Genomic DNA, 20,906 nt, shown 5'->3' on the forward strand with positions numbered 1-20,906 from the left:
CCTGAAACTATGGCCCCTAGCTGCCTTTCAAGCCTGGAACTGAACCCACTCCTGTGGCTTCCAACCAAACAAACGATTGCCATATGAGCTGAACATTTACGTTAGGTAGATACACTCCTTGGAGAGATCAATCATTGGAGAATAGAAAAGCTGTGTATACACAGGGAGACAGCTCCCCGGGGGCAGGAACACATGGGAGAGAAGGACACAAGGAAGAGGTAGCTAATGGGGAGGAAGTGGGAGGAGAGATGTTGCATTGTGAGAGATCGCAGTCAATGTCATGAGATAAAGTATATATGAACTGCTGTATGGAAGATGAATTTACTCTGTAAATTTTTACGCAAATCACAATAAAATTTTTTTTAAAAAGTCTATTTGGTTACTAATGACAATATTGCTTATAGTATCAGAAATCTGGAAACATCTGATGGCTTTTCAGTAACATAATAGCTGAAAGAAGAAAAACTACATACACTCATACATTATATTTTTAAAAACTGAATGAGGACCTTTATGTGTATTGATAGGAAATAACTTTTAGGAGATATTAAGTGAAAAAAAAAATTAAAAGCCATTCAGAATCAAGAAGCGAATAGGCTATCCTTTATATACTTAAGGATAAGGAATTCAGAACATTTGTACTACTAAATACATATACTTTCCTGAGGCATGAATAAAGATATACACTTAGAGAAAGTGGCTAGTGAAAATGGTTTGGACAGGGACTGAAATGAGAGCCACATTTCTTTTCTTAATGCATAAGCTTTTTTTGTTGTTGTTCCTAAAAAACATAAAAAAAGGAAATTAAAAATAATAACAGAAAAACTGCATGGACTCCCTAGTGTAGTGGACAGTTCTCGGTCAACAGCTTATTTATCTACTCCTAATGTTCGCTCTGGTAGCATAGTGCTTAAGGCACTTGACTGCACTCCTCGGAAGGAAGGTTGGGCAATCCTACTTCCGTAGTGATACTGCCTTAGAAACCCAACGAGGGGTCGCTATGAGTCGGGGCTGACTCGATGGCAAACAACAACAACAACAACAATGTTCAGCTACTGGCTTTTAAATTTACTACTACTATTTTCTTTCTCGGGAGCTCTGGTAGCATAGTGCCTAAGGCACTTGACTGCTAACCAGGAGGCTGGCGGTTCAAACCCACCAGCCACTCCTCGGAAGCAAGGTTGGGCAATCCTACTTCCATAGTGATAACTGCCTTGGAAACCCAAGGAGGGGTCGCTAGGAGTCGGGGCCGACTCTATGGCAAATAACAACAACTAACAACAACATTTTCTTTCTCAAGAAAAATTGCTCGGCACCCTTTAGAAAAGAAGATTCCTTTGCTATAGGGAGCAATTTGCTATGGAGAAAGTTAAAAGGCATACAGCATGGTGTCATAGCCAAGTAAGTAGCCTCATTAGAAAAGAACCTGAAGAGACTTGGTGCCTCACTGGTTAAAGTGCTTAGCTGCCAACCAAAAGGTCAATGACATTAACCTATCAGCTGCTCTGCAGAAGAAACATGTGGAAGTCAGCTTCTATAAAGAATTATAGCCTTAAATACTGTAGTGGTCAGTTCTACAGGTTCACAGTTTCCCTATGAGTTGAAATTGATTTGCTGACAATGAATTTGGTTGTTTTATTTATTTATTTTTGGTTAGGGAAGAACCACAGGTCTTTGAGGGCCAGTCATGGACACCAAGATGGCATTTGTTCATCCAGCTGACCTGTCACCACAGGAGCTCATCCCTCACAGCTGCAAATCATATTGATGCAGTTCTCTTTGGTGTAACAAGGTTTATAAAATATTTAAGCAAGAATTCATTTTTACATTTAATCCAAGATTACTGCATACAATGCAGTAACTAATCACAGTGCTACTTGGTCCTACCATTCTGAATTTCACACATTAAAATATGTTCATACTCTAAATATTTTTTTTCTAACAGTATTACTGCCATTAAACTTGTAAGACTTTTTGTTTTTCTAAGCCACACATTGCGTTGTTTAATAGTTAAAATTAAAATTGCCTGAATACTTCCTCAATATTCATTCTGTTAAGAGTCTATATTAAATGATAAATACATAAAGTCAGCAAGCAAAATTTGAAAGCAACAATTCTAAGAGAGCAAAAATTTTGAAAAAATAAAGCAGGAATTTTTTTTTTTTTTCCTTTGGGTCATACTGCTAAATACACCCTTGACAAAATTCTTAACTTACCAAATGTGTTAGAGTTTTCACATGTGTGGTTATCCACATCACTTTCCAGGGCTCCTCAATATTATCTGGGAGAGGTGTGTAACCATAATATGCCAGGAGGACTCCCACAATCAGAAGCAAAAGAGTTTTTCTTCCCATGATCTTTCCCTTCTGTTCTTTCTACTTTGGTTGCACAGTAAATAAAGTTGGGGAGTATTCAACACAGTAAGCTCAAGCCCCGTGATAAGGCATTATCTAACTAACTGAGTATAAAGTTCATAGCTCAGTTTTTCGTTTCATAGGCTGTCTGGAGCCCAGAAATAAGTACACTTAATAAAAGTAAAAGGAGCACTCACTGCAAAACAAAGAATACTTCTTGTCTGCAAGTTCTGCCAAATCCAACAGCCTTACTAAGTTGCTAAGCAGTCATTTAAACAAATACTTACTGCACAAAATACACAATATTTTAACTATAAAAGGAAGGCCACAGGAAACCTCAAATAACAAATCTTAGTGTAGAGGAAAACAAACAAAATAATTTCAAAATTTGGGGAGCTTTTATAAAGTAAGATAGAGATGGCCACATCTCTTATATATTACTTTTATTATCTTGCCATAATTATAATTATCAGTGAATAATAATTATGTTAATTTAATGCAATATCATGGATATATCAGTTTTTATTAGTTGCTGTCTTATTGAGTCTGACTCTTTGCAATCCTGTGTGTATCAGAGTAAAACTGTGCTCCATAGGGTTTTCAGTGGCTAATGTTTCAGAAGTAGATCACCAGGCCTTTCTTCTGAGGCACCTATGGGGGAAATCAAACTGCCAACCTTCCAGTTACCAGTGAGCTAATTAATGGTTTACACCACCCAAGGACTCCAACCATGGAGATAACAGTTTGTGAGGTATCTAATCCCTGGCAGGGAACTAAAGCATTTAATGTTACTCAATCCTATCAATAGAATTATTCTCATATTAGAGACAGAGACAGACTAAGACCTGTCTTAGGAAAGACTAATGAAAGTTCAGGAAGTTGCAGAAGCTCATTCAATAGTACGTAGTGAAGCCAGTTCAGTCTTCTATAGGATCACATTGAAAACTTTATTTGTTCCATTATATAAATAATCTTCTATTACAGATAGGCAATTAAGATTAAGAAAATATTCCAAGATCATACAAAACTAAGTGGCAGTGGCAAAGACAATTACTGTTCATTGAATATCCAAATGTCCCTCTTTACATTTTAGATTCCTTGCTGTGAGTGAGGGTATGGGATTAATACTGACCAAAAGCATATGACTGTGTGAATCATTTCCAGGCAGAAGTATGTAAGAACCGTGAGACCTAGAAACTATCTTTTGAAATGGTGGTATGACAAAATATGGGTAGTTCAGATTACTAAGTGCCTAAAAGTTCAGTTCCTCAAATTTCACAAAACTTTTCTTGAGGAACAGGTAAATTTTCTGCCAAGTTTAATGTATTATACCACTTAATCTTCATACCACTTTAAATATGTCACTTACTCCTCAAACAAACAAAGGAGTGGGCTGTTGTTAGGGCTATTGAGTTGGATCTGACTCATAGCAACCATATATACAACTGACCGAAACTCTGGCTGGTCCTGCACTATCCTCACAATTCTTGCTATATTTGAGCTAATTGTTGCAGCCACTGTGTCAATCTGTCACATTGAGGGGCTTCCTCTTTTTTTTTTCTCAATTTAATACAAACTTTTTTACTCACTCATTTATCAAGTTCTATCTCTGTGAGTATACGTCCTTGGATAATTCTATTTTATTCTATTTGTTACTGATTAACTAACTGCACTGATTCATTTCAGTAGAACTAATCATGGGTATGTTTATGTGTGTATTCCACTGCTTTACTGACTACAACTTCAATAACCACCTTCTTTGGCATTGCCAAGGGGATTCCTGTGTGGAAGGTTTGATGGTGTAAAATGAAAATTGTCAATCTATAGTGCCCTTTGATTAGCGCTGTGTTTCACTTCAACTGTTCTAAATCTAATGCATGTAAAGAGCTATGTCATGTAAGTAACCCTGCTAAGTCAGATTCTTAGTGAATTTAACTGAAGGTTTTTCCTGATCAAGGAAATAGGGGACTTATTTTAACCAATCCTGTACAGATATATGGATTCATCCTATCCAGTGAGCAAATTTTCAATCTTTGATTGTCATTATCTCTATTTACCATAGTCTTCTTCTGTTCTACTTTGGCTTTTTACTTTGTCTCTTTCCTCTGAGAAAACTACCAGTGAAATGGTTTTCTGTTGTGTTTAGTGTTATTTTTCAATAATTTGAAAAAACTTTTTCCACAGGGTGTGTGTGTGTGTGTGTGCATGCAAATGGATGCTTCATGCAGAAGGAAATAGTAGGTGGGATTAAATAACAGTTTAAGGCTCAGACCCGAAGGGAAGTCAGGCTCAAGGAGTCCTGTGATAGTTGGACCTGTGTGTCAACTGGCTGGACCACAATTCCGTGTGGTTTAAGCAGTTGTGATGTGGGTTATCCACATGATAGGATCGGGTGTATATATTTTGAGCAGCCAACCCATTGAAAGGGAGTTTTCCTAGGAGTGTCAGCGGCTTCCAATATATTTATGGACATCCTGTGAAAAAAGACACTCTTCTGTGGATCAGGATCCTATTGTGCTGCCTGCAATTGTCCATGAGTGAACAATCCACCATTCAGCCTGGAGACCTTGGAATCGTCATTCGTTGGAGTCAACAGCCAGTACACTGCCTGCCAACTGCCTGCCAACCTTGAGTTCGTCAGCCCCTGCAGTTGTGTGAGCCAGGAAAAGCTTCCAGCTTGATGTTTGATCCGAGAACTTGGGACTTGCCAGTCTCTATAAGTGTGTGAGCCATTTTCCTAAGATGAATTTCTCTTTCTCTCTCTCTATATATAAGCTTTATTGGTTTTGCTTCTCTAGAGAACATAGCCTAAAACAAGTCCCAAGCAATATTTCAGGTTTTGAGTTTTATATTGGATTCCTCAGGCCATTTTTTCAACTACTCTATAAGTAAGGTAAAGTTTTACCAGGTCTGCAGATGAGAAAACTGATGTTTGAAGGAATACAAATTTTACCCATTATTACAGAAGAAGAAGGAAGGTTGGGCAATCCTACTTCCGTAGTGATACTGCCTCAGAAACCCAAGAAGGGGTCGCTATGAATCGGGGCCGACTCAATGGCAAATAACAACAACAACAACATTACAGAAGAAGAGTTTTATTAAATTCCAAAGATGCTTCCAAGTTCTTGGCTTCTCTGGGTAAAGCAAGGGTCTAAAGCTATTTATATCTGACCAAGAAATTTCTACATTTTCTTTCATTTCAGTAGTTTACAACCTTCCTCAAAAAACAACAGAATTAAGGGATATAAGATTCCATTAGGAGCTCTGGTAGCGTAGTGCCTAAGTCACTTAACTACTAACCAGAAAGCTGGCAGTTCAAACCCACCAGCCACTCCTTGGAAAGAAGATTGGGCAATCTATTTCCATAGTGATATTGCCTCAGAAACCCAAGGAGGGGTCGCTATGAGTCAGGTCCAACTCAATGGCACACAACCACCAACACCACCAAGATTCTGTCAGGAATGATGACTCTCAGTAGGGTTTACTTTCAACTGAGAAGTTCAAGCACTGCTTGGGCAAAACATCACACTCTTGGAACTGGAAGCTGTGAAGGGATCCTGGAGATTAAACCCAAAAACAAACCAGAAAGAACTTAAATTATTCTGAAGTATCCCTTCCTCCCATGTTCAGAATCACTGTTTTTTAATGTCCTGCCCCTTTGAAAAACACTATTATTTACATTTAAATAGTTCTAACCAACAAAGGATGATGAAATCTTACTCTGGTTGGTTAAAGTTGAAGTCTAGAAAAATGATTAGGGAATAAAAAGTTGTGTAAATTTGTGAGTCAGGTGTTTTTAACTGAGGACCTGCTATTACAGAGAGAAAAAAAATACATAAATATTTGTTTAGATAGACAGAAAAGATAGATAGGTAAATAGATCTTCTTATTTAAAACTGACAAAGGAGTTTGTACACCAAGAAAGTAGATGCCCACAAGCTTGGACAACCACTTTTTCCCTAATCACCTAAATAAACATAAATGTTTACAAATTTGTTTTTAAGGGTTTCCTGTCAGATCCTCTTATGAAAAATTAGGTCTTTTGCCATTCCACAGCATCAGTAAGAACATGTTGTTGTTTGAGTTGCTGACAAGTTGGCTCTGACCCTTAGTACCCTACGGAAAACAGAATTAAACACTGCCTGGTTCTGCTCCAGCATTACAATCTTTGCCATATCTGAGTCCACCATTGCAGCCACTGTGTCAATCCTTCTCTTTGAGGTACTTTTCCTCGTTCATCAACCCTCCCCTTTACTCAATATGATATCCTTCTCTAGGGAATGGTCCCTTCTGACAGTGTGACCAAAGTAGGTGAGATGAAGCCTGGCCATTCTCTCTTCAAAGGGGCATTCCAGCTGCCATTCTTCCAGGACATATTTGTTCATTATTCTGGCAGTCCACAGTACTTTCAGCATTCTTCACCAACACCACAACTCAAAAGCATCAAGTCTTCTTCAATCTTCCTTATTTATTGTCCAGCTTTCACGTGCATATGTGGTGATTGAAAAAAATCATGGTTTGGATTAGGTGCACCTCAGTCATCAAAGACATATTTTTGATCTTCAGCACTTTGTTGTTGTTGTTAGGTGCCGTGAAGACGTCTCCAATGCATAGCAACTCCACATACAGCAGAATGAAAAACTACCCAGTGCCGTGCCAGCTCCATGATCTTTGCTATTCTTGAGCCCATCATTGCAGCCACTGTGTCAGTCCATCTCCTTGAAGATCTTCCCCTCTTTCATCAACCCTCCACCTTACCAAGCATGATATCCTTCTCCAAGGAATGGGTCCTTCTGACAACATGACTAAAGTATGTGAGACTAACTTTGGCCATTTTCACTTCCAAGGAGCGTTCTGGTTATTCTTCATCCAGGACAGATTTGTTAGTTCTCTTAGCAGTCCATGGTACTTTCAGCATTCTTCACAAGCATCACAACTCAAAAGCATTGCCTGTTGTTCAGTTTTCCTTATTCATTGTCCAGCTCTCACATTCATATATGAGGCAATTGAAAACACCATGGCTTGTATCAGGTGCACCTTAGTCCTCAAGCAGACATCTTTGCTCCTCAGCACTTGACAGAGGTCTGTTGCAGCCAATTTGCCCAGTACTATACATTGTCTGCAGAGCTCTGGTGGCATAGTGCCTAAGGCATTTGACTGCTAACCAGAGGGCTGGCAGTTAAAACCCACCAGCCACCCCTCAGAAGGAAGGTTGGGCAATCTACTTCCATAGTGATACTGTCTCAGAAAACCAAGGAGGGGTCGCTATGAGTCGGATCCAACTTGACAGCAATGGGCATACATTGTCTGATGTCTTGACTGTTGTTTCCATTGGTGTTGATTGTGGAATCAAGTAATACCAAGTCTTTGATAACTTCATTCTTTTCTGCATTTATCATGATGCTTCTTATAGGTCCAGTTGAGAAGATTTTTGTTTTCTTTATATTGAGGTGTAATCCATTCTGTAGACTGTAGTCTTCAATCTCTATCAGTTAGTGTTTCAAGTCATCCTCACCTTCAGCAAGCAGTATTGAGTCGTTAGCATATCACAGGTTATTAATGATGCTTCCTCCAATCCTGATGCCATGTACTTTTTCATATAGTCCAGCTTCTCGGATTATTGGATCAGCATACAGATTGAATAAGTATGGAGAAAGGATACAACCCTGATACACTTCCTTCTTGATTTTAAACCATGCAGTGTCCCCTTGTTAAGTTTGAATGACAATCTCCTGGTCTACGTACAAGTTCCTCATGAGTACAATGAAGTTTTCTGGGATTCCCGTTCTTCTCAAAGTTACCCATAATTTGTTATGATCCAAACAATCAAATGCTTTTGCATAGTCAGTAACACACAAGTAAACATCTTTCTGGTATTCTTTGCTTTGAGGCAAGGTCTATCTGACATCACCTATGACATCCCTTATTGTGTGTCCTCTTCTGAATCCAGCTTGCATTTCTGGAAGTCCTCTGTCAATATACTACCACAACCATTTTTGAATCATCTTCAATAAGATTTTACTTGTGTGTGATATCAATGATATTGTTTGATAATTTCCACATTCTGTGGGATCATCTTTCTTTGGAATGGGTACAAATGTGGATCTTTTCCTGTCAGTTGGCCAGGTAGCTTTCTTCCAAACTTCTTAGCATAGCTGAGTGAGTGCCTCCAGTGCAGCATCCATTTGTTGATACATCTCAATTCCTGGAGCCTTGTCTTTCACCAGTTCCTCCTGTGCAGCTTTGACTTCGTCCTTCAGTTCCATTGGTTCTTGCTCATATGCCACCTCCTGAAATGGATGAAGATCTACTATTTCTTTTTGGTACAGTGACTCTGTGTATTCTTTCCATCTTCTTTTGATGCTTCCTGCATCATTCAGTATTTTGCCTGTGGAATCTTTCAATATTGCAACTTGAGGCTTAAAATTTTTCTCCAGTTCTTTCAGCTTGAGAAATGATGATCATGTTCTTCCCTTTTGTTTTTCAAATTACAGATCTTTGTACATTTCATGATAATAATTTACTTTGTCTACTTGCGCTGCTCTTTGAAATCTTCTGGTCAACTATTTTATCTTGTCATTTTTTCCATTTGTTTCAGAGTCTCTTCTGACATCTGTTTTGGTCTTTTCTTCCTTTCCTGTCTTTTTGCTTTCTTCATGGATGATATTCTTTATGTCATCCCACAATTCATCTAGTTCAGTCACTGGTGTTCAATGCATCAAATCTGTTCTTCAGATGGTGTGGTGGTTATGTTTGTGTGTCAACTGGTTAAGTGGCTGGGCAACTGGAGGTAGTTATTCCCCATGATGAGACACAATCAACTCCATGGTGGGATCTACCACAAGCAGCTGAGTAGCTGCTTTGGGTATGTGGTCTGTTTCCTGTATACAAGGAGAAGCCTTGGAAATGCTCTCTAGCTTATGGCATGCTTGGACCCTGCATGTAGCCATGTGTTTGTTGAGCAGCCTGCCGTACTTTGCTGACCTTGGGACTTACAATGGACTTGAATTATGGTCTGCCGTGTGGTTTGGTAAAATCAGGGCTGTGCCTTTTTACTCGTGAGCCTTGGGTTTTTCAGCCTCAGCAGTCAGCAGCTGCCTGAGTGAAAAAATGTTTCTAACTCCAGTGGGCTGGGAGAAGGAGGCAGAGCTGGACCCCAAGGTTGAGGGGCTTTCACCTAGCCCCTAGAGCCTGACACTTGAACTTGGACTTAAAGCCTCCAAATTGTAAGAATAAACTTCTGTTTGTTAAGGCCATCCCATTTATGGTGTATTCCTGTCAGAGCGGCACTAGGTAACCAGAACAAATGGTCTCTAAATTCAAGTGAGATACAATCAAAGTCATATCTGGGTTCTTGTGGACTTATTTTAATTGTCTTCAGCTTCAGTTTGAAGTTGCAAAAGAGCGGTTCATGGTCCATTCCACAGTCAGCTCCTGGCCTTGTTTTGGCTGAAGATATTCAGTTTCTCTAGCTCCTCTTTCTACAGATGTAGTCAGTCTGATTCCTTTGTATTCAGCCTGGTGAAGTCCACACGTATAACTGCTGTTTGTGTTGTTGAAAAAAGGTATTTGCCATGAATAAGTCACTGGTCTTGCAAAATTCTATCATGCGATCTCCAGCATTATTTCTATCACCAAGGCCAAATTTTCCAACTACTGGCGATTCTTCTTTGTTTCCAACTTTTGCATCCAATCACCAGTTGTAATTAACACATATTGATTGCATATTCAGTCCATTTCAGACTGCAGAAGTTGGTAAAAATCTTCAATTTCCTCATCTTTGGCTTTGGGGGTTGGTGCCCAAATTTGAATAATAGTAGTATTAACTGTTTTTCCTTGTAGGCGTATGGATATTATCCTATCACTGACAGCATTGTACTTCAGGACAGATCTTGAAACATCCTTTTTGATGATGAACGCCACACCATTCCTCTTCAATTTGTCATTCCTAGCATAGTAGATCAGGAGCTCTGGTAGCATAGTGGCTAAAGCACTTGACTGCTAACCAGAAGGCTGGCGGTTCAAACCCATCAGCCACTCCTCGGAAGGAAGGTTGGGCAATCCTACTTCCATAGTGATACTGCCTTGGAAACCCAAGGAGGGGTTGCTATGAGTCGGGGCTGACTCGACGGCACATAACAACAACAACAACAGCATAGTAGATCATATGGTTGTCTGATCCAAAATGTCCCAAACCAATCCACTTCAGCTCACTAACACCTAGGATGTCAATCTTTATGCATTCCATTTCATTTTTGACAACTTCCAATCTTCTAAGATTCATACTTCGTACATTCCATGTTCCTATTATTAATGGATGTTGCAGCTGTTTCTCCTCATTTTGAGTTGTGCCATGTCAGCAAATGGAGGTCCTGAAAGCTTTACTTTATCCATATCCTTATGGTTAGTTCTACTCTGATGAGGCAGTTCTTTCCCAGTCATATTTGGAATATCTTTCAACCTAATGGGCTTATCTTCTAGCATTGTATTGGACAATGTTTTAGGGCTATTTATAAAGTTGTCCAGTAATATATCAGACAGTGTTTTTCTGCTATTCATAAGGTTTTCCCTAGTCAATTCTTTGAGACGTGAATGATCTCTTCCTTCTTCCAAGTCTGCCTCAGTGTGGAAGCTCCACAGAAACCTGTACTCCATGTGTAACCCTGCTGGTATTTGAAACACTGGTTTCAGCCTCCAGCCTCACAGCAACACATAAGCCACCACAGTACAACAAACTAACAGACAAATGGGCCCTGGCCTCTCTGTTTTCCTGCCTTGAGTGCAGTCTGTCTATCCCTGACCCCCTCCCCTGGATCTGGCCACCATGGTCCCTGGCTTTCCAAAACTTTTCAGCACTTTAAAGAGGTCTTTTCTTGCAGATATTCCCAGTGCAATATGGGTATTAGCCTATCACTGATAGCATTGTACTTCAGGATAGATCTTGAAACATTCTTTGTGACAATGAATGCCAAGTCATTCCTCTTCAATGTGTCATTCCTGGCATAGTCTATCATATGATTGCCTAATTCAAAATGGAAAACACCAGTCCATTTCAGATCACTAATGCCTAGGATATGGGTCTTTATGTGTTCCATTTCATGTTTGACAACTACCAATTTTCCTAGATTCCTACTTCGTATATTCCATGTTCTAATTATTAATGGATGTTTGCAGCTGGGTTTTCTTTTTCGCCATTCCTAGTCATGCCACATCAGCAAATGGAGAGCCCAAAAGTTTTACTCCATCCACATCTTTAATGTTGATGGTATTTTGAGGAGGCAGCACTTCTCCAGTCATATTTTGAGTGCCTTCCAACATGAGAGGTTCTATCTTCCAACACTATATAGAGCAATGTTTCAGGGCTTTTCATAATGTTTTCCAGTAATATATCAGACAGTGTTTCACTGCTATTCATAAGGTTTTCACTGGCCAATTCTTTGAGAAGTGCATAGCCCCTTCCTTCTTCCAAATCTGTCTTAGGCTGGCAGCTGTGCTGAAACCTATCCACCATGGGTGACCCTGCTGGTATTTGAAATTCCAGTGGCATACACTCTAGCCTCACAGCAACACACAAGCCACCAAAGTACAACAAACTGACAAATGAGTGGTGAAGTAAAAACATAGCATTTCATATACACTATTGCTAAGGTATTTTGGCTAGGTGGAAGCCCTACAAGTTCAGGCTGAGAAATTAAAATGGACTGAGAAAAATATTATTTTAAAAAGAGAGATTCTGATTGCATCAGAGAAGTATTATGATTATTTCTTTATTTTATAGTTGTTATTATATCTTCTAGTTTACTCTATTGTTTCTGAAGTAACATATTCCTTAATTATTTAAAATTATGATAATTGTGTCTTATTTCTTTTTACTGGTTTGTTAATACTGAGGATGATTTCCATGTATTAGTTCAAAGTTAATGTATTCAGTCAGATTTGTTTAAATTACTTTATAAGTCAAATCAACTCAACAGCAACTGGTTTTATTTGCTCTTTGACCTAAAATACATTGTCAGCAAATGTTACTTTTACCTCTCTCCCATTTACTTTGAAAATATATATCTTCACCTACTTTATGTCTTTAATGTGAAACATTTTTTTCTTCTTAATACTACAAGGTTTTAAATTTTCAATACTGTCATTTCAGTATTTCTGGTAGTCAATGAGTGATATCAATAATGAAAAACAGATGAAGACATTTCACATATCATGTCTCACATTTACTTTGAGCATTTTGTATATATTGTGCTTTTCATAAAACAGAATAACATGTACTGTTATAGGAAAGGGAGGTCTGAGGTGTAGTGCTGAAGGCATTTGACTGCAAACCAGAAGGCTGGAAGTTCAAATCCACCAGCCACTCCTCAGAAGGAAGATTGGGCAATCTACTTCCATAGTGATACCACCTTGGAAACCCAAGAAAGGTTTGCTATGAGTCAGATCCAACTCAACAGCAGTGAGTTTGTTTTTTGGTTTATTAAAGGAAAAGAGAGCAGTTTTAGATACTATATTGCCTCACAATTAAATTGCAAATTGTTGTGTAAAATCAAATACAAACAAATTGTTAACAACAGAAATTTCATTATATAACTTCAGTTTTCTTCCAAGTTCAACTAATACACACCATCTTGTGTAAACGATATGCATTTCCTGGTAGACTGAACACCCAGAACCATAGGTTATTCAAACATATATTTCATCACCCTCTATCCTAGGACAAGTGTATACAACTTTATTGCACTATGTAACTTTTAATATAATCCAAAGGACAGTGTGACAATGTGAGAAAGAGAGTTTTAAGAGAAAAAAAGTCTAGTGTGTCTCTATACCTAGAGAAAGGAAAAAATGCAACGTTAGTCAAAGAAAAAGAACCAAATTTCTTGGAAAATTTGTTTCTATGAGCATTTATTGTTTTGATCCCATGTATTATCTCCTTTGTTTTTGGATCAGTGATTGACTTTCTGAAAGTAAATTTTATGATACAGGCAGTTAATCATGCTTTTATGGTGTTTAACACTCAGTTGATTTATTTCAGACAAAACTGATTTCAATTTATGTTTTGGATCATGCAAGGATCCAAAGACTCATAGAAGGGAATTGTCACCTCTGTTCATTTCATATTTCTCCAGGATGATACATCAAGATTATTTAATTAAATATGAAGAAATAAAAACTGGCAGCTCATCCCTAATTATAGAGTAGGATTGTTGCAATCTCACATGAAGGTGCTAAGTTAAATAAATAAAAATGAAAAGTAAACAGTGTGTGTTTTTGAGGGCAGAGGTGCTATTGATATCAGAGGCTAGAATTGCAGCTAAATATTCTATAGTCTGTACCACAGCTCCTCAAAACAAAGCATTAGCTGGCCCAAAATATCAATAATGCCAAGATTGAGAAACCTTGCCTATGTATTTTGTTTTATATGTATGAGAACACATGTTGACTTGAGTTCACTTTCTCAAAACTCTATCAGAGAATAAATGAATCTTACTGTCAGTATATAGATTGCTGGTGTTTTTATTAGATCCTGTCAAATAAGTTCTGACTCATAGTGACCCTATGTACAACAGAGTGAAGCACTGCCAGGTCCTCCACAATCTTCACAGTGGTTACTATGCTTGAGTCCACTGTTGCAGCCACTGTGTCAATCCATCTCATTGATACTCTTTCTCTTTCTTCTGAGCCCCTATTTTACCAAACGTGACCTCTTTCTCCTGGGACTAATCTCTCCTGATAATATGTCTAAATATGTGAGATAAAGTTTTGCCATCCCAATTCTAAGGAGCATTCTGGCCATATTTCTTCCAAAATAGATTTTTCACTCTGCTGGCAGTCCATGACATATACAATATTGTTTGCCACAACATATTTACAATGCATCAGTTATTCTTCAGTCTTCTTTATGCATCATCCTGCTTAACATGCATATAAGGCTATTGAAATACCATGGCTCTGGTCAGGCACACCTTAGTCCTCAAAGTGACATCATTGTTTTTGGACACTTTAAAGGGTTCTTTTGCAATGGATTTACCCAATACAATACGTCACTTGATTTTTCCACTGCTGCTTCCATTGATGTTAATATTGGGGCCAAGTAAAATGAAATCCAGACAACTTCAATATTTTCTCCTTTTATCATCATGTTGCTTATTGGTCTAGTTGTGAGAATTTGTGTTTTCCTTATATTATGGTGTAATCCAAAGTTCTCTTCACTTTCAGTAAGCAAGGTTGTGCCACTAGCATAATAGAGGTTGTTAGTGAGTCTTCCTCCAATCACGATGCTGTATTCTTCTTCATATAGTCCATCTACTCAGTTCATTTGTTCAGTATGCAGACTAAGTAAGTATGGTGAAAAGAGACACCATGATTTTAAACTATACAGTATCCCCTTGTTCTATTTGAACAATTGTCTCCTGGTCTGTGTACAGGTTCTACATGTTAACAATGAAGTGTTCTGGAATTTCAATTCTTCACAATGTTATCAATAATTAGTTATGATCCACACAGTCAAATACCTTCACATGGTCAGTAAAACAGAGGTAAATATCTTTACAATATTCTTTGTTTTCAGCCAGGATCATTAATGATATCCCTCATTCTACACTCTCTTCTGAATTTGGCTTGAATTTCTGGCAATTCCCTCTCGATGTACTGCTGCAACTGTCTTTGAATGATCTTCAGCAAAACTTTATTTGCATATGACATTAATGACATTGTTTGATAATTTACACATTCTGTTACTCATTAAATTCTCTGTTGAGTTGATAGCAACTCATAGTGACCACTCCTTGGGTTTCTGAGGCTATATCTCTACAGAAGTAGATGGCTCAGTTTTCCTTCCAAGGACGGGCTGATGGGTTTGAACCACCAGCCTTCTGGTTAGCAGTCAAATGCCTTAGGCACATGCCACCAGAACTCCACATTCCATTAGAGCACCTTAATTTGGAATGGGTAATCTCTTCCAGTCCATTGACCAGGTAGCTGTCTTCAAGATTTCTTGGCATAGAGAAAAAAATTTTCCAGGTTTTTATCCATTTATTGAAAGATCTCAATTGGTGGTCCATCAATTCCTGGAGCCTTATGCTTTACCAGTGCAGTGAAAATTGTACTTCTTCCTTCATTACCATCAGTTCTTGATCATATGCTACCTCTTGAAATGGTTGAATGCTGACCAATTATTTTTGGTCGATACGATTCTTTTTGGAGCACTACAACTCTGTATATTTCCCTAGCTTCTTTTAATGTTTCCTGTGTTGCTCAATATTTTGCCCAAAGAATATTTCAATATTTCAACTCCAGGCCTGAATTTCTCTCAGTTCTTTCAGCTTGAGAAATGTCAAGCATGTTTTTCCATGTTGTTTTTCTAAATCCAGGTCTTTGCACATTTTAATACTTCACTTTGTCTTCTCAAGTAGCCCTTTGAAATCTTCTGTCTTAAGTTCTTTTATTTCATCATTTCTTCCACTCATTTTATTTTATTTTTATTGTTTTTAAAATTTTATTGTAGTGAAAACATACACAAGACAGTCACCAACTTAACAACTTCCACATTTATAGCTTAGGTACATCAATGACATTTGCCATATTGTGTCACCATTATTGCTATCCTTTTCTTCCATTCACTTTAACTACTCTATGTTCAAGACCAAGATTCAAAGTCTCTTTTGCTATCCATTTTTGTCTTCTCTTAACTTCCTGTTTTTTTAATGACCTCATAATTTTTCCATGCATGACATCCTTTATGTAATCCTTCTACTCATCTGCTCTTTGGTCATTAGTATTCAATGCATCAAATCTGTTCTGGAAATGGTCTCTAAATTCAGCTGTCCCATATGCAAGGTCATATTTTAGCTCTCTTGGTGTAATAGTTGGAGCTGTGTATCAACTTGGCTGGACCACAATTCTGTGTGGTTTAAGCAGTTGTGATGTGGTTATTCCCATGATGGGATCAGATGTGTATGTTTTGAGCAGCCAATCCATTGAAAGGGAGTTACCCTAGGGGTGTGGCCTGCTTCCAGTATATTTATGGACATCCTGGGAAAAGAGATATTCTTCTGTGGATCGGGATTCTGTTGTGCTGTCTACAACTGTCTGTGATCGAACAATCCACCATTTGGCCTGGAGATCTTGGATTTGTCACTCGTTGGAGTCAACAGCCAGTATATTGCCTGCCAACCTTGAGCTTCTCAGCTCCTGCAGCCTTGTGAATCAGGCAAAGCCTCCAGCTTGATGTTTGATCCAAGAACTTAGGACTTGTCGGCTTCTATAAGTGTGTGAGCCATTTTCCTAAGATAATTTCTCTTTCCCTCTCTATATAAGCTTTACTGCTTTTGTTTCTCTAGAGACCCAGTGTAACACACTTGGACTTGTTTGAATTATCTTCAGCTTCAGCATTAATTTACATATGAGCCATTAATGGCCTGTTCTGTAGTCAGCCCTTGGTATTGTGCTGACTGATGATAATGAGGTTCTACCTTGTCTTTTTACATAGATGTAGACTAGTTGATTCCTTTGTATTCCAGCTCATGAATACCACATGTACAGTTGCCACTTACATTGTTGAAAAAAGTATTTCCCTTGTGTGGGTTGTTGATCTTGCAAAATTCTATTATGTGAACCCTGGTGTCATTTTTATCACCAACACTATATTTTCCAACTACTTATCCTTCTTTGTTTCCAACTTTCATATATCAATTACTACTAATTATCATCACAACTTGATTGCACATCTGATCAATTTCATACTGCAGACTTGGTAAAAATCTTGAATTTCTTCATTTTTGGCATTAGTGATTGGTACATATATTTGAATATCTAGACTGAAAGTCAATTGGAGGCCAGCAAGAGTGATAAAAAATTAATACTAAGTCACCTTTACATAAATTTGTTCTTCATGAAAACAGTTGAGGAAACATTCATCTAGCAAAGAGAAAGAAATGTCAATAATCAGAGGAAAACATAATCAGATTAAGTTTAGCAGGTTGTATGTAAAATAAGCTTTTGAACAACATTCATTCAAAAATATTTATTAAAGACCTTCTAGATAGCAAATTCTGGGCTAGGCATTGGAATTTTAGAGATGAATCAGTAAGAGACCCATATGAATAGGAAATAGCTATGAATGAGATATCTCTACAACATGATACAAAACCATCTACCTCTTCTGTCCCTGTTGCTTCCCTGCTTGCCCTTTCTCCTCAGGACTTTGTTGTTGTTGTTTTTATGTGCAGTGGAGTCGGACCCAAATCATAGCAACCCTTTCTTTGGTTTCCGACGCAGTATCACTACGGAAATAGATTGCCCAACCTTCCTTCCTAGGAGTGGCTTTAGAGAATATAATTAAAAGAGAGAGAAAAGAAAGTTAAGTAGATTTCATAGTTGCTCAAAAATCCTTTTAGAAGCCATAAATAACACAGTTCATCTTTAATAGGCAAGATAAGTTTTCTCTTGCCTAATCAAAATGATGCCAGAGAGCTAAAATAAATTCTATTTAGCAAATAAAGTTATTTCTTGGCTCACTGAGTAGAAATGGAAATAGATTGTAGTTGGTTTGTTGATTGATGTAAGTTAAGGACATGGAGAGAGTAAATATAGAGTATTTTTTTCAGCTGGGCCAATGGTAAAGCATAGAGAATTTTAGGCATTATTTAAGAAGGTTTATCATTTACAGGAAGGAGCCCTGGTGGCATAGAGGGTAAGATATTTGACTGTTAACTAGAAGGGCAGAGGTTCAAACCCACCAGTTGCACTGGTGAAGGGAGATGACGTAATCTACTTTTGTAAAGATCTGTAGCCTTTAAAACCCAGTGGGGGTATCTATGAGTCAGAATCAACTCAATGACAGTGGGTATGGTAATTTATAGATGGGGAAGACATTCATCTGTGTGTATGTGGGGACAGGAGTAAGAAATTACAGAGTTCTCCATAATTATAGAAAGGACCTGAAAAATGAAGTAATTTTTTAGCAGGTATGCCCAACTGGAGGGATTAATCTTGGAAAGAAGAACAATAAGTTTGAGTACATAGGGAAACCTAAGGCTAAATCAAGGTAATAACTTGTTTACATTTGTAAGCCTACACTAACCACGTTCTAAATAAAGCCTACTGTAGATCTGGGAAAAAATTGCAAAAAGTGATTTAAGCTCTTACAGTCTCTTGGCAAAAACTTCAAACCATTGCTTATATTGCTTATTTCTGAAATCACAAATTAAGAGGTGATAGAGGAAAAAATAGGTAAGTTTTAGTAAGAAGTATCATTTCTATACCAAAACCAAAACCACTGCTATCAAATCAATTCTATCTCCTAGCTACCCCATTGTGTTTCCAAGGCAGTAATCTTTATGGAAGTAGATTGTTCTATCTGCCTTCCACTGACCTGCTGGTTTGTTTGAACTGCCAAGCTTCTGGTTATCAGTGAAATGCCTGAGGCACTGTACCATCAGAGCTCCTTAGAAGGAATGTTTAGAGGGCTAGAATTCCTCATTTAAAATTCTAGTTCTTCTGCTTCTCAGTTACATGACCTTGCAGAAGTTAATTTTCCTCTGCACCTCAAATTTCTCACTGTAGAATTGGTATAATATATTTGAGTAAGAATTACTTTAGGTAATGGATGTAAAGTGGTTAATATACAGCTTGGAAAAGATTATTAGTCAATATTAACTGGCTATAACTTTCCATGGAGACAGTGTGGGTAGGGAGGGTATACAGTGAGAGAGCCACGGGAAAGGAGTTATGAGGAGAGGTTAAAAAAAAGAAACAAAAAGTGTGTTGTCATAAAATTTGAGGATACCCAAAATGTGCCATATAGTGTGAAGAAATAAATAAAGAGGTGATTTTCAAGAAACTGGTTGCTATACATTTAATACTACAAAAGGTCAGAATAATTTGTCAAGGGGGACATCAGGCTCAATAGGCATAGCATAGTACATAAAAACGTTGTTCTACAAGCTACTTTGGTGAGCAACTGGAGCTTTTAAAGCTTGCTAGTAGCCATCTAAAGTGCAATAATTGGTCTCTTTTCATCTGAAGCAAAGAAGAGTGAAGAAAATCAAAGACACATGGAAAGAATTAGTCCAAAGGACTAGTGGGCTGTGAGAACTTCAGCCTATACATGACCCTGAGGTCAGAAGAATGATATAGCCTGGTTACTTCAGTAACCCACTTGGAAAGAAATCACAATACTAGATCCTGGATAAATTGGGAGAAAAGTGTGGAACAAAACTCAAAACCATAAAAAAGGCCAGGCTTACTGGTCTGATGGAGACTGGTAAAACCCCCTAGATTATGACCCTGCGGTGTAGTAAATTACCTGGTATGGCTTTTCTAGCCATAAGTCTTTGTAAACTCCATGGTAGAATTTGCTGTGAGCAACTGAGGAGCTCCTGAATGTAAAAGTTATCCACCTGGGTTATTTCTGTTGGGAGTGGCACAAAGCAATGTTCTGGGAGGTTCACTCTCTCTCTCTCTCTCTCTCTCTCTCTCTCTCTCTCTCGGGTGCTTAGTATTCTGATGTTATGATTGGCTAGTTTGGCCACTCTGCCAGGCTCAAAAGGAGGCCTTCTAAAGACAGAAGTCTCTCTGACTGGTTGAGAAGGACGTGCTGATGAAAGAGGCATGCGCTCCTGAGAGACACACGCTGCTGGGAAAGAGATGCAAGGGACATGCATTGCTGAGTGAGACACTGAGAGACACACACTGCTGGGAGAGAGACTATGAGAGGCTGTTGGCTGAGAGAAACTGAGCATTTTCCTGAACTTGAATTGTAGCCTGGTGCTTCCCTAATAAACCTCATAATCTGTGAGTTCTGTGTGGCCACTGCAGTGAATTATTGAACCCAGCAGAAAGGTGCTGCGGGAAGAATGGTTAATATCAGAATTGGTGAAATGGCTGGAGAGAGGCAGCATGTCTGGCCTCACAGGAATAGATCTTGAACTACTGATGGTGATTCTGTCTTCCTCTTATGGCTTTAGAGGAGGTCAGGAGATGTGGCCTCCTTGGCCTTTTAGCAGACTCCAAGTGGGAGCTCTGGTACTGTAGTGCCTAAGGCACTTGACTGTTAACCAGAAGGCTGGTGGTTCAAACCCACCAACTACTACTTGGGCAATCTATTTCTGTAGTGACACTGCCTCAGAAAGCCAAGGAGGGGTCACTATGAGTCAGGTCCAACTCTATGGCACATAGCAACAACAACAACAACATGACCTCAAGTCATTCTTTGGGCTTGGAATTGAACTCACTCCCATGGCTTAATTCTCATTTTTTGCAGCATGAAAGAGAGCACTTGATCATTGTCAAAATTCTCTATTTTTTTTCCCTATGATAATGTAATATTTAGATTAAAAACCATCTTTTGGATTCAAGTTTATATTCCTGAAAATATTTATTTTCCAAGTTTTAAAGTTTATTTTCATTGTTGAGCAAAAGGATCTTCAAATTTCTGTTGTATCTGTGTAATTTTCTGTATTTTTTATTTGATGTATTATTTCTTTGTGATTCATCTAACTTTTTTATTTTAAAAAATTTATTTTATATAATGCCTAAGGCACTTGATTG

At 38.2% G+C, this 20,906-nt stretch overlaps 1 protein-coding gene across 1 annotated transcript in view; it reads right to left on the bottom strand.

The window, feature by feature from the left end:
- LOC103196420 (arylacetamide deacetylase-like) overlaps positions 1-2,354 on the bottom strand; it is a 34,668-nt gene extending 32,314 nt beyond the window's left edge. The window contains exon 1 of the mRNA XM_007940160.1: positions 2,217-2,354. Within this exon, the coding sequence (XP_007938351.1) occupies positions 2,217-2,354 (138 nt within the window). The remainder of the gene's footprint in view (positions 1-2,216) is intronic.
- Positions 2,355-20,906: the final 18,552 nt, after the last annotated feature.

This window comes from Orycteropus afer, unplaced genomic scaffold, assembly GCF_000298275.1.
Source record: "Orycteropus afer afer isolate SDZICR_OR568_19922 unplaced genomic scaffold, OryAfe1.0 scaffold00066, whole genome shotgun sequence".
NCBI classification, from domain to species: Eukaryota; Metazoa; Chordata; class Mammalia; order Tubulidentata; family Orycteropodidae; genus Orycteropus; species Orycteropus afer.